Genomic DNA, 13,475 nt, shown 5'->3' with positions numbered 1-13,475 from the left:
TCATCAACATCGAGCATTCTCTGGTTCCAGCTTGTCAAATGTGAGGATTTTATATTTTTCTCTATTTTATATCACTGTAAATTAAATATCTTTAGATTTTGGATTGTAAGTTGTACAAAACAAGACAATTCAAGATGTTGCCTTGTGCTCTGAGAAATTGTGATGGGCATTTTTTCACCATTTTTTGACATTTCGTAGACTAAACTATTAGTCAATTAATTGAGAAAATAATTAGCAGATTAATCAACAATGAAAACAATCATTAGTTTTAGCCCTATTCCAATTATCACCCAATGATATTTCCTACCCGCTCAGTGTTTTGACACTGAACACAGCTGATGTGGTTTCAAAACATCAACACTGTGAAACATGGGGTGTTGTCCATTATTGATCCTTATTATAATGCTGATCCCCTTTTTTCATCATAATGATCAAGAAGTGATTGATCATTATGATTATGCCCTCAATGGCACAACAACCGATCACATACTAACTGCTTTGAAAAAAAAAAAAATATCCAGGGATAATGAACAGTTTCCCCCTTATCAGTGATGTGCCTTTGGGTATATACTTTCATCATGAAAATTCATGGTGTGCAGCATTAACATACAATTTGAACTGAAATATTTTAACAGAGCTCTATTACCAAACAGAAGCTCAATCCAAGAATTATATCAGATTCCAATAACTGGTTTTCCCTGCCAACTGCACGACAAATTCAGACGGATAAAAAAATTCCACCAGCCATTAGTATATTAACCAGTCCATTCTGTCACAGAGAAATGTGTCTATCACAGGTGATACAACATGGCATTGGGAATGCACCACTTTGATGTAATGTTTGTTAAATGATGTGCTGTGGAGCAGAAAGGCCATTCAGAGGGGATAAGGTGTGGGCCGTCTTACCCGGGAGGACTCATAGGAAGGACTGGACTCGCCACCTGGGGCCCAAGATGCTTGGTTGGTCCGCTCATCCATAGCTGTCAGAGACAGAGATGCACAACTCAGTCACCAAGTCGAGATTACTCATATAGTTGAATGTACATGTGTTCCTGACATTAGAGCATAGAAAAAGTAAACAATTAGAGATTAAAAAAAAAAACAAGGAATCACGGAATCTTCTTGTTGAATTAAATTTAATCTAAATTTCTGACTCATTCAGCAGCCGAACACACTTGTGACGTTCTTTCTACATTGTTTAGAAAGTTCGTCCCAACACTGTTGCAGAAGTTCCCACGAATGTGTTACACTTGCAGGTTGCTTTGCTTTCACCTTCTGTCCAGTTCATCCCAAACCAGCTCCATGGGGTTTAGGTCTGGAGACTGTGCTGCTCTTCCATCATGTGAAGCCACCATCTAGTTCTGTTCCTCTAATGTTTTGGGTCATTATCTTGCTGTAGGACGAAACCCTGACCAACCAGTCTGTCTTCCTTTGTTACTTGCCTTGTTCTCACCATTCTGACAGCAACATACAGTTCTACTTCCTGCGGTACAGTATTGTCCTAATTATGCATCAGAGGGTGTAGTAAAACAGTTTGTCCCAACACTGCCTTTTTACAGACAGACAGTTTCCATTGCTACAGGAAAGCTGTAAAATTAAGTAGTTTCTTAATCCCTGAGAAGGGCCTGTTTTCTATGAACTTGACATGGTTTTTCAGTTTTTGGTGATGCTTTTTTTTTTTTTTACCTTGGGCAGTTTACCACTTCCCTTTGTAACATTTTAGGTTATTCACTGGACTTGAACTGCTTAAGTGTCAGTCAAAGCTTCAAAAATAGGGGGTTCTATCACTTTGGAGTAGTAGTGTATGTCATTGTAAACTAAATATGTTTGGGTTTTTGAGTATTTGGTGGACAAAACAAGATGTAATTATGTGAATATTGGACATTGGCATTTTTTCTAATTTTCTGACATTTTACAGAAGAAAGGATTAATCAGAGAAAAAAATTTAAGTGCTGAAAATAATGATTTAATATAATAGTTAGTTGCAGCCCTAATTGGCAGCCAAAACAATAGGTCTGCCCAGCAGCTTAGCACATTACATTTCTCAAAATTCAGTTAAAACAAAACTTTTATTGGGAAACTACTTAAAGCTAATTATTAATCTGGGTGGGCCTCACAACCACAGTCAAAATCCTGAAATTCACTTGCATTCTTCATAAATGTTGGCAATGCTACAGATAATTAAAAGGGCAAGCCTATGTTATGTCTAAGGTCCGATTAACATCTCACTCAAGTACATACTGTAATAGTCGGGTGTGATTTTAAATATGCTACTTATGATACTTAAATATGTTTTTCCCCATTTGGAAATGAAAATGAAAAGTGACTTATTCATATCTTCAAAGGTTACACTTCATGACAAAAAAGTATTTTTAATGGTGGTTTATTTTTGCTTTACATGAATCATTGCTAAAAATAAGCATTTCCTTCTATACCTCAGCATAAAAAAACAAAAAAACCCCAGGAAATTACAACTTCATGACTTGGCATTGATGTATGCCAGGCTACTTCCAAACAGCTGAGCACTGAAACTTAATAACTCACATTTTTTAAGTTAAAGAAAACATCTGTGTTTAAAAAGTCAAACAGATGAACAAATAAAATCAATAACGCCAACCAAACTGCAAAGCTAGACCATCTGGCATATGTTGAAAAATACAATATCTGATCTTTACAATCTAATTTATGTGATACAGTCAGTAAAAAATATTTGATGCCTAAATTGTTCCTGCTGTTTGAGACAATATTGTGTTGCAGTAACAGCCAAAGTCCCCACAAACAAAACATAATTGCAGAGCGGGTAAAGCATCAACATTCTCCAAGTTATTGATTGTCCCTGTTGTAATTTCATCTGTCTCTGTAAAATGCAATACGATTTGTTCATTTTCAACTTCAAATAAAAAATATCAGATTGAAGGAAACTGTATATGCTCAGGAAAATAATATAGCAAGTAACAAACAAAACTTTTCTATATTAAACATACATTTAACCTTAAAATTTAGCAAATGATATGCGCCAAGGTGCTTCCACGCAGTAAGTTTCGGCAATTAATTCAAGAAGCAGAATTTAAATGATTGAAATAAACAACTCCAATAAAAGCAGAAGCAGGATCTGCGCAGCACAAAACAAGCCTGTAATCAAAGATCCAAACATGTGGACTAGTCCTCTGAATCAAAAAGTTGAAGTATAGCTCAGTAGGAAGTTACACATAAAGAGTATAGCTATGAATTAAACTTAGCTTAACTGGTACTTTTTATGCATCACTGAAGGTGTTAATTTCAAACCGAGCCCTTCAGTGTTACAGAGACATGGTGGAAAGGTGGTATGATATGATATTTTGAGGTACCTGAAAGTAAGACAATGGCCAATTTGAGAAACTCTAAATTTCACTTTCTGTAGAAATTGTAGGCGCTTATTTTGAAGTTCCAGTTATTTTCAAATGCCATGCTGCCCATAAATACTCAGTCAGAAACTCTTGTAAATCTAATTATAAACTTAAGCAGAAAGTCACTGACATCTCTCTGACCAGAAATCATGCTCCAGTGAGCAGAGTTTTAGACGAGTTTCATCCTGACAAACATGAAGTTTTGCTCCTACCAAACAGTAGATTCACTTCCTCTTCTATGGTGTCGTTATGAAAAAAAAATCTATAGCTAATTTTCATCGTTTGGCTGTGTTATCATTCACAGCATCGGTGATACTTGTCTTACTAACTGAACTACTACTGGTGACTACTAAATGTGTTACTAGTAGCACATGGGTCCAAATTATCTTAGTGTGACACAACTAGTGTGACATATTATAGCACAACAATAGTCAGTGTTTGCTCTCCGGGCCACTGGCTGACATCTCGTCTGATTACCATCTCTTATTAGGGCTCAAGGGTCCCCTCTCTTCTCCTTGCACAGACGGCATGCACATTAAGATTACTCACTGACACAAGAGGCTAAAGGGAAAAACACAAATGTACTGGCTCTAATGTAAAGATAATGAATTAGGAGAACCAACGCTGCTCTACTGTCGAGAACTCTCTGTCAAAGATATACAAAATCCTAAAACAGTAAAGAGAGCCATGCCCTTCTCACACAGTATGTTTAAAGCTGCAATAATCAACATTGTTTTATTCTCACAATGAATCAAATTAATCTCATGGGGCTTGCAGTGAGGAACCCATGAATTATAAACCAACTCTGCAGCTTTTAAAAGCCTCTTTAAGCTCACTGTTTGCTAGAGCCGCACGTTTAATGTATGGTTTAATCACAAATGACCGTGTTTCCAACAGCAGCAGGCAGCTGTTTTCAGCACAAAAAAAAAAAAAAAAAGCTTTGACAACTCAAGCAAACTGTGTGCAGACAAAGTTCGAGACTAGCTGGTGAATATACACTCAGTTGTCAGTTTATTAGGTACACTCAGCTAAAACTAGAGCAGCTTAATACAACAGTCCAGTAATAAATCCCACTTTGGTGAGGGGTATAATGTTCAGTTTTTGTTGCAACCGTTTCAGAGAGGCTGACTTTAGGGTCATTTTGGAGGATGTAGTTTGTGGTGCTGTTTAAGTGTACACTGTTACACTGAGAGGTGTTTCCTTACCAATTAAGTCCATGAGGGTAGACTAAAGATCATAAACACCACTCAGTCGTGGTTAATCTGTAACATTTAATAAGAGATTTACAAGAAAAACAAAAATATAATATTGTTAATATTGTTAACATCTGATGGGTTTTTTTCATTTTTTATAAAACAAATAATCGTGAACTAATATGGATTTGTAGAATCTAAACACAGAATTTTACTGTTGGAAGACTGGGTGTGATATTTGCACAACTGGTTACATTTTGGGTCCGTTCCAAAGGAAAAGAGTGGACTACTGAACATAACAAAGCCTTAGACAAAAGATGGCACTTGAGAATTTTCGTCCTGTCAAGCTCAGTCCCGGTCGCTACTCACAACGCTGCTCGAGGATTCAATATTATGCATTTACTTGTGATGGAACTTACTACTGGACTTGCAGAGTGCAGGCCTATTAAAAAATATTAACTAGAAAAAGTACATTCAGCAATTTTATTGCAGGCCATATTGTGGATACCCTTTGTATCCTTGAATGTCCTGTAAGTATGGTGACCCTCAAATATTTTCAGAGCTGAACTGTCATTTGTGCAGATAATATGTCAGGATTCGGCACATACAAGAGCTTTAAGTCTGATCAAATGATCTGTAAAAGAATCTGCCCTGACATCAATTTGCTTCTCTTCGGCACAACATAAAACTTGTCTGCTGAGTGAAGCGCGTCTCCTATAACTAATTTTTAATGTTATGTGCACAGGCATAATTCAGAAGACCTCTGCTATGCAGCATTCTCCAAATACACTCTGCATATGACAATGAATAGAAATATGTCTGGGAAATAATGTGATTAATTAAAAAAAAAAAATCAAGATGAATTGAACTGTCTTAATGATATGATCAATATCTATACGGTTTAAATTTCCTGTAAACCTGTGGTGAGAATCTGGAGGGTTGACAATGTAAGCACAGATGTTGGCTATCATAACGGACTGCTCCCTTCTTACGGTCTCTGCTGGGTCATTCATAAACAGCTACACCCATCCCAAGCCCCTCTTCAGCAAAAACTCCTGCAACAGAAAGACTAAGGCCTTTTTTGTGAAAATGGGGAGATTTCAGAGACTTGAATGAAACACTCCTGGTGTAAGATCATGCAACAAGGCTGAAGCGTTGCAAAGTGTCAGCTTAGCAAACAGCAGGAGGAAAAAAATGGCCAAATATCAGCTTGCTTATTTACAATTTCGCAACCCATAAAGCTGCCTCATCTCGGCATCCAATGACTAAAAAAAGGACAGGTAGTCTCACACTGAGGAGCCAGTCTATTTTCTCCATTTAGGGCGCTTTCACACATAACCTAAACGGTTTGGTCAAAGCGAACTCTGGTGGGTTTTCCCATTTACTGTAGTACGGCTCATTTGGGCTGGTGTGAAAGTTGTCAATCAAATTCTGGTGAAGTAATCCTCCCTGTTTTACTGCTGTACAAGACACCTACTTCTTTATAACATGCAGTCGATACGCAGTCTAATAATATCAATAATAATACCAATAATGCTAACCAATAATGTAGATGAAACAAAGTGGAACAAATGAGCCAAACTGCAGGTATGAAAGCACCCTTAAATACATCACCATAGCACACACTATGTTTTATATGATCTATCCACCAGTGTTTTTACTGTTGTTGATATCAAGTAATATATACATAGAAAGCAGAATGATGATTTTTTGTTGTTTGCTTTTTGATTAGTGAAAACAGGATCTGTTTATGATTTGCCACAAAATACCTGAGAAGATGTTTGGTTTTATTTATTCAAAAGTTGAATTGTATGGACAGAGAGAGAGAGAAATTACAGATAAATCCAAATTAGCTCTGGATAACACTGAAAGTTATTATAAAACAGAGGCTAAAATATAATCAAAAGCCTCAACAATGCTGGATACTTGCATTCTTAAAAAAAAACAAAAAAACAAAAAAGACAACATGCTCACAATATCCAAGATGAAAATCAGGCAATACAAAGCATTAAATGTTTACAACAACTGCAATAAAATCAAAATTTAAACTGGCCAAACAATTTTACCCAGGACATACAGTGAAGATGAACAAAAACTTTCAAATAGACAGAAAAGCCCAACTAGTGATTTAATGTGCTTCCAACATTAATTCTTAAACATTATTGAATACCTTCGGACACAAGGATCAGCTTCATCTACCAACAGCTGAATCTGATTGAGGAATCTATAAAATCCAATTCGTCCCGGATTCGAATACTTCCTGTCACGCAAAAAAAAAAACAAAAAAAAAACCTTCTGGTCCGGGCGGCATCTTGAATGAAATGAGAAATGAGAAATGTCAGTCATTTAAAAACTAGTTAACCTGATTCCCAGCACAGATTATTTCTTATTATGACCGAAAATAAATTAATTATCCCTACGATTGCAACACCCCCCCCAAAAAAATATTGTGGATTATTATATATGTTTGATGATAATATGAACATATATGTGTAACTAGTCTTTGAACAATCTCTACTGCAGCGTAATTAGTTTAAGATCATCCACCGAAAAGAATATAATGTATTGCACCTAAATCAGGTTTATGCCGGACTTTTTATGCAGGTCCTAAATTCCTGGACAAAGAGGTAACACTCCTACTCACAGAGGCTCAGAGAGAAAGAGAGCCCATTAATTTGGTTGAAGACTGTTGACTATGGAAATGGGCAAGGGTGAATGAGCAATGGGCCAATATAAACACACATACAGTCAACACTTTTTTTTTTTTTTTTTTTAATTTAGAACTTTTTAAACAACTATATAACAAACATGAGGAAACGACACCAAAAAAAACATACAAAGAAGCAAAAAGGAGTTGCCAAGATAGAACATAAATGTCCATGCATGCCAAGATACACCATCTCTAGTTTCTGTAGCCACTGTAATGTACAGTACATGTCCATACAGCCTGAAACGGTCCCTACACAAATGCAATCCAGATGTTCAAAGAGTGTTTTAGTAAAGGTAGCTTCAGCAGTTCAAAGAAACTGCCACTCTCAGAGGGTTACACTGATCAACTGCTAAGTTGCACCAAGTCTGTTTGCTTTCAAATGCCAAATTTTAACAAATTTACAATAAGGGTTGTCAACACAATTTTTTTAAACTGTTTTTTCTATTTTTACAAAGAGATAGTCATATGGGGCTTTCAGACACAATGCAATTTGCGCTGCAGTCGCCGCTGGGTCCGGCGCACCGTTTGCAGAGTGCGGCAGCAACAAACCGCTGCGGCGTGGCGCAAGCCAATGGAAATAATGGGTTTCAGAGCACAGTGGTGCCGTTGTCACATTGTGTCTGAAATCTCCATTAGATGTTGTTTTTTTAATGTGCTGGAAAACAATGCTAACTAGCTCATGTTTTCATACTGTATTTATCTTCCTTGTAATTGATTTAACTAACTTATTCAATTATACCTATCTTTATTTTACAGAGAAAAGGTGAATCTGATACAAAAGATCATCATACATAATATTTTAATGATAAAAATCTGTTAACGAATAATTGGATCATTTTTAACCAGCGTGAACATTGACTCACATCACATAGGACTGCAGCTCAGGTTCTGTTGTGACAGGCCTTTGGTTTCACCGACCAAACTGAACTCAAAGTGAGGCAGCGGTGAGTCTCTTTGTAGCTGCGCCCAGCAATTAAACCCTTTTTTTTGTTGTTTTTTTTTGCGATCCAACTGATTGACAAACCAACCGGCTCTAGCTACTGGTCACCGCTAACAGATGTACCACTACATACCACTAAATGAAAATTACCCATTTAACAGCAGCCATCCACTGCCCTACTACACTGAAGAGTCAATGGCCTCATCAAATATGCATCATCAACACAGCTGGATGGGAGAAATGATGATTCTCTGTTAGAGCCACTCTGCTTTTTTTTCAAATCCATCTCTCTCTAGCACATTTTAGAAGGGTCTTGCTGGTCTCACTCTGCCTCAATTATCCAGCAATACCCAACTGAGATACAATAATCCAAACACTCATTCCCTGCAATTTCCACACTTGTGCCTGCACACTCACTTGCCTTATGTTCACAATCACTTATGTAGGTGCATCCTCCTCTACCCTGAGGATCAGAGACACAGGAGCACACACTGCAGACTGAAAGGAGGAGGGATTTACTCGCTGTAGGCCTGATACATTTTAAGGTACATCGGTTCATTTTGACATCTTTATCTCTTGTATGATGAGTTTTGCAATATTTGTCAGGAAATAAAGGATCAACAGTCGCCAATTACCTGAGGTGTCAATGTGAGCATGATTAAGTAGCAGCACATTTACATTAAAATGTATTGAAGCAGACTAAATTTTGCTTCCTGAAATTATAATCCACCCCAGGAGTCAGAGTCAAAGCTATGTAGGTGTACAGTTTCTATAGGTTATTGGCACTCTAGATCAAGATCATCCACAAAAACACTCAAGCTTTAAAAACTACATTACTTTGATGACCAGTGCATTTTTATTTTATAACCACCAAACTAGAGACAATTAATTTTTCCACAACAGGGTTTCAATATGGTCTTCGTTAAGTAGGGGTAATACTTAGGATCTGATTTGCCACAATCTGTATATTCAGATATTTGAGGCTGAAACGCTCTGAAAACCACAATGCAAAGCATTCAACTGTCATTGTGTTTGAGTTGAATAACAGTACAGCATTTCATTTTGTTTTCTGGTCAATACAAAAGAAGCAAAAAGGACACTGATCATATCTAAGAATTAACAGCCATTCAGATCTTGTTCAAGATGTATCCAACATCATGTAAACCATCATATATGGACGCAGGAAATGTCTAATGTTTTTTGTTTTGTTTGTTTGTTTTTTTACCATTAGAGAGAGTTTATATTTGGAAAAAATAACAAATAATATATGGGTTGATGATTGATTTTTAAGGAAGATGTAGTTATTACACAGTTGTGACAAATATATATGCAAGAATATTTTATAGTTGATAGTTTGTTTTTTTTAAAATCAAAGAAACATTTAGCATAAGACAATAGGAAGTTTCTAACAAAAATTATAATATTAAAAGTATGATTAAAATTTATAAATAAAACCCTTAACTTAAATTAGGCTAAGTATCTTGTTTGCAGTCGTGTCCAAATTTGTTTATCATTTTTGCTGGAAGTGGTAAAAAACAGCAGCCCACATTTAGACTTTGTTACGTTTCTAAAGGACAAAGCTCATCACCAGACAACAAACAGCAGTGACAATGAGCTTTGGCTGTGACACACATTTCTCATGACAGTCTCCAATTCTTTTCTGTTCCAAACAAAAAGCACCATGCTGATGCTGGTCTATTTTGGAAGTCACAGAGTGCAAGGCCCAGCCTAAAGGTGGATGTCCACATGAAGTCACATCTTACTTCATTAAATCATAAAGCATATAGCAATGCCTTCTCTATACAACACGTGGCTGCCATCAGTGTTTGAGATCGCACCCGTGGCGGTTGTTCTAGTATACAGTCTGTTTATAGTCGATGCAATCTGGTTTTGAAAAATCATGCGTTCTCTTTCGCAGACTAGCGAACCTTCAACAATCAGAAATTTTCACAATGTATCATCGGTGTGTTTTAGATATGACACAACAACCTGGCTTCTGAAAACATTTCATTATCCACAATGAGAAAACAAACACTGAGTAACCAGTTTCTTAGATACAACTATAAAATCTCATGCAATCCAGTAGAAAAGCCCTGCAACGCATCCTATCTTTGACACTTTAATTTTGACAGTGGCTCAGAAAGGAGCTGATTCAACTCTAAAGCAATTTTAGATGTTTCAGTTAGTGGTGTTGTTGTGCTGGCTTTCATTATATTAAAAATGTGTGCACAATATTTTGTCCGCAGGTTATTCAAGACACCTCTAATATAATTCTAAAAAAATGACAACAATGATGGTCTGAAACCTTTGTGTGATTAATACATAAACTGAACACCTCAGTTTGACTTCAGGTTTCTTGTCACTTGTCTTACTGAGGAGAGCAGACACACAACATCCTCCTCAGTGATTAGGTATTTAAAATTAATCCTCACAACTCCATAGTTCATGTGTGACAGCTCTGTTCTTGTTTCTTTGTCTTTTTGTTCAGTTTCCACTAAATGTGTGTCTTTCATTTCACAGATAAGTGACTACAACGAGGCTTTGTAGATGCACACAAAACATGCTTTCAGAAAACATAATGCTTGATTGTTGACTTTCTCTAGTAGCACATCAGACAATAGATGTGCTTCGGATTAATCTCCTGTCGCATTTAGAGCTAAGAAGCGATCCAGAAGCAAGGAATCTGAACTCTTGTTATCACAACCAAACCATCTACAAACTTGTTTAACAACAAAGGTGCTCATAGATAATCGAAAAAAAAAAAAAAAAGAAAAGACCAGTGAGCTGTGGAAAAGACAATCCAGCATGTGTATATGAGGGCTGTCAACAGGACTGAGAAATTATCAAACTGCTACTTTTCAAAGAAAACCCCCCCCCCACTATGGATAAACTCAATGAGAGGATGAATCCCACTAATCTACACAACAAGTCAAAAGCAGTTCAAATTCTGATTGTGTTCACAAGAATCTCACTCATACATATTAATTCATCTTATTCCAAATTTGCCTCCAGCACACCTCACAGCAAATCCTGATAAAAACATTCTGTGAACACTTGCTGCACTGACAACAACACGTCTTGAACAAAGCAGCCAAAACGTGCCTGATTTATGCATCTGACTTTAAGGTGAACGTGAGTGACACTCGCTGTGTTACACCACGATGGTGATTAGCTCAATAAAACAATTACATGTCTACGGCCTACATCGTGCTTCCCTCCACATCTACCCTACTGCGCTCCGCTACAATTCCAGGTGGAAAGCTCATGTTTCAAACACCAGATGTGAACAGCGCACACAAGCGTCACACAGAGATGGGGAAAGAATCACACGCAAGATTGGAAACCAAGACCATTTTCCTTCAGCCTCCATGTATAAATAAACCCAAACACCATTTAAACAAAGGTAGAAGTCAGTAAACAACTGATTTTGGTCTGCAGATCTATGAGTCATGCACGCAAGAATAGAGAGAGACTACATATTAGAGGGTTTACTGAAAAAGGTTTGAGTGAACGGATCCTACCTGACGCACTGAACTGACTGCTTCCAAGTGTGGTGGGCCTGTTTTTCCCTCCGCTTACAGGTGGAGAGAACATCTGAAAGGAGGAATATGGACAAAAGCCTACGATTAGATTAAAGACTTAACTGTGTAAAACAATACTAGCAATTACAATTATCCTGAAAGCAGCTCATGATTAAAAAAAAAAAAAAATCAAGTACACTTTGTAAAATCATATTAGTCAACACTGATTAATTAGTCATGCTTTAAGCCTATGGGGTCCTCACACCTCCAAGCCCTCAGAGGTGGGAGAAAAAGACTGAAAAGCAATCCTACCGCACTAAAATCCAGCAGGTCACTTAATTCCTTGTCTGTTCCGAGAGCGGCAATCCGCTGCTGAGGATTCATCCTGGCGATCTAGAAACCTGGAGAAAAGGAGAAAAAAAACACACACACACACACACAGTGCATCAGGTCACATCTTGGCTGGTGCATTTAACGGCGGGGACTAGTGCCACGGGAGACGACTGCCAGGAGAGGCATTCGTTACAGAGGGGGAATAAAGACCATCGCTGTGAAGTTAAGTTGGCTCTAGCGTTGCATCCTATAGAGACACTGTCAATGCCGCCACATACTAATTGATCAAATCGTGGAAAGATCCCGTTCGCGCACATTTGTGTGTTGTTGTTTTTTTTTTTCTTTTTTCCTTTTTCCCTACACTGCGTTGATTAAAAGGAGATAACATCGTTGGTGGGGAGCTCCGAGTGGATGGCACCGCTCGTCAAAGCCCGAACCTGCAGCATCGCGTTATCGAAGTAACAATGTTCCTCTGTAATAACACCGCATGCTACCGGTGAGACATTGACACAACTCACTGGATAAGGAATCGCTGGCCCTGTGAATGTCAGTGATTTGTGCGGCAGGTTTCTCCGAACATAACGATGGTTAGTGTGAGCGGAGGCGCCGAACGTCTCTTAGCAAGCTGGCTAACGCTAGCTGTAGTTACCGATTCATACGGACTGTAAATAGCTAGCAGGCTGCAGCCAGCTGCAGCGGTCTCCGTCCATGTAGACATTAGTAGCCACAGAGAAGACCGTGCCGTTCTAGCGACAGAAACATAAATCACACACGGGTTCAAGGTAAGTAACACAGCCAAACAAATACTGCAGATGACAATCTCAATCCCCAGCTCCAGGACACAAAACGCAATGATGGTCTTTCTCAACTCCCAACTTCTTTCACAGGTCCGAAAGCTTTTGGCAAACTCCCACTGATATTTTACCTTTTGTTCCCGATTAAAATCCCGACTAGGGTGATCTGGTGACGGCTCGCTCTTCTTGCAATACGCCTCAGAATAGCGACGCGCGGGTTTAAACGGTAACACCTGGGAAAATATCCTCTATATATATCAGTTACGAGTTTCCCTTAGGCAGACATTTTTGCTTTGCGAGAGCCTCAGCACCACGATGACATTGGTTATTGTATCCCTCCGCCGAGCGCAGTGACATGCTGGTCCCACACAGTGGGAGATGCTGCGGGAGTCAGCACACGCTGTCCTGGGTCGCACTGACACGCCACCTCGTTATCTCTACTTTATTACCATAAACACCACATCCAACTTATTTTCAATGGGCTGCAGCGTCTCAGCGCATTTGAAAAAAAAAGCAACGTATTGATCTTAAATAAGTTGTATTCGAAACGTTTCCTAGTTGTTACATTTATAAAGCGTTGTCCGTGGTTTGTTTAGTT

At 38.1% G+C, this 13,475-nt stretch overlaps 1 protein-coding gene across 5 annotated transcripts in view; it reads right to left on the bottom strand.

Moving 5' to 3' along the window:
- Positions 1-13,234, bottom strand: part of tcf12 (transcription factor 12) — an 81,536-nt gene extending 68,302 nt beyond the window's left edge. For all 5 annotated transcript variants that reach the window (XR_005707387.1, XM_040126175.1, XM_040126138.1 and 2 more), the window contains exons 1-4: positions 13,009-13,234; positions 12,063-12,151; positions 11,751-11,823; positions 907-980 (exon numbers count right to left, since the gene is read on the bottom strand). Coding sequence is in view for 4 of the 5 variants with exons in the window: in XM_040126175.1 (XP_039982109.1) it covers positions 907-980; positions 11,751-11,823; positions 12,063-12,134 (219 nt within the window). In the remaining variant the exon portion in view is untranslated. The remainder of the gene's footprint in view (positions 1-906; positions 981-11,750; positions 11,824-12,062; positions 12,152-13,008) is intronic.
- Positions 13,235-13,475: the final 241 nt, after the last annotated feature.

This window comes from Xiphias gladius, chromosome 1, assembly GCF_016859285.1.
Source record: "Xiphias gladius isolate SHS-SW01 ecotype Sanya breed wild chromosome 1, ASM1685928v1, whole genome shotgun sequence".
Taxonomy (NCBI): domain Eukaryota; kingdom Metazoa; phylum Chordata; class Actinopteri; order Istiophoriformes; family Xiphiidae; genus Xiphias; species Xiphias gladius.
The sequence above is the reverse complement of the archived record's forward strand: the minus strand, read 5'-3'. Positions and strand labels throughout refer to the sequence as shown.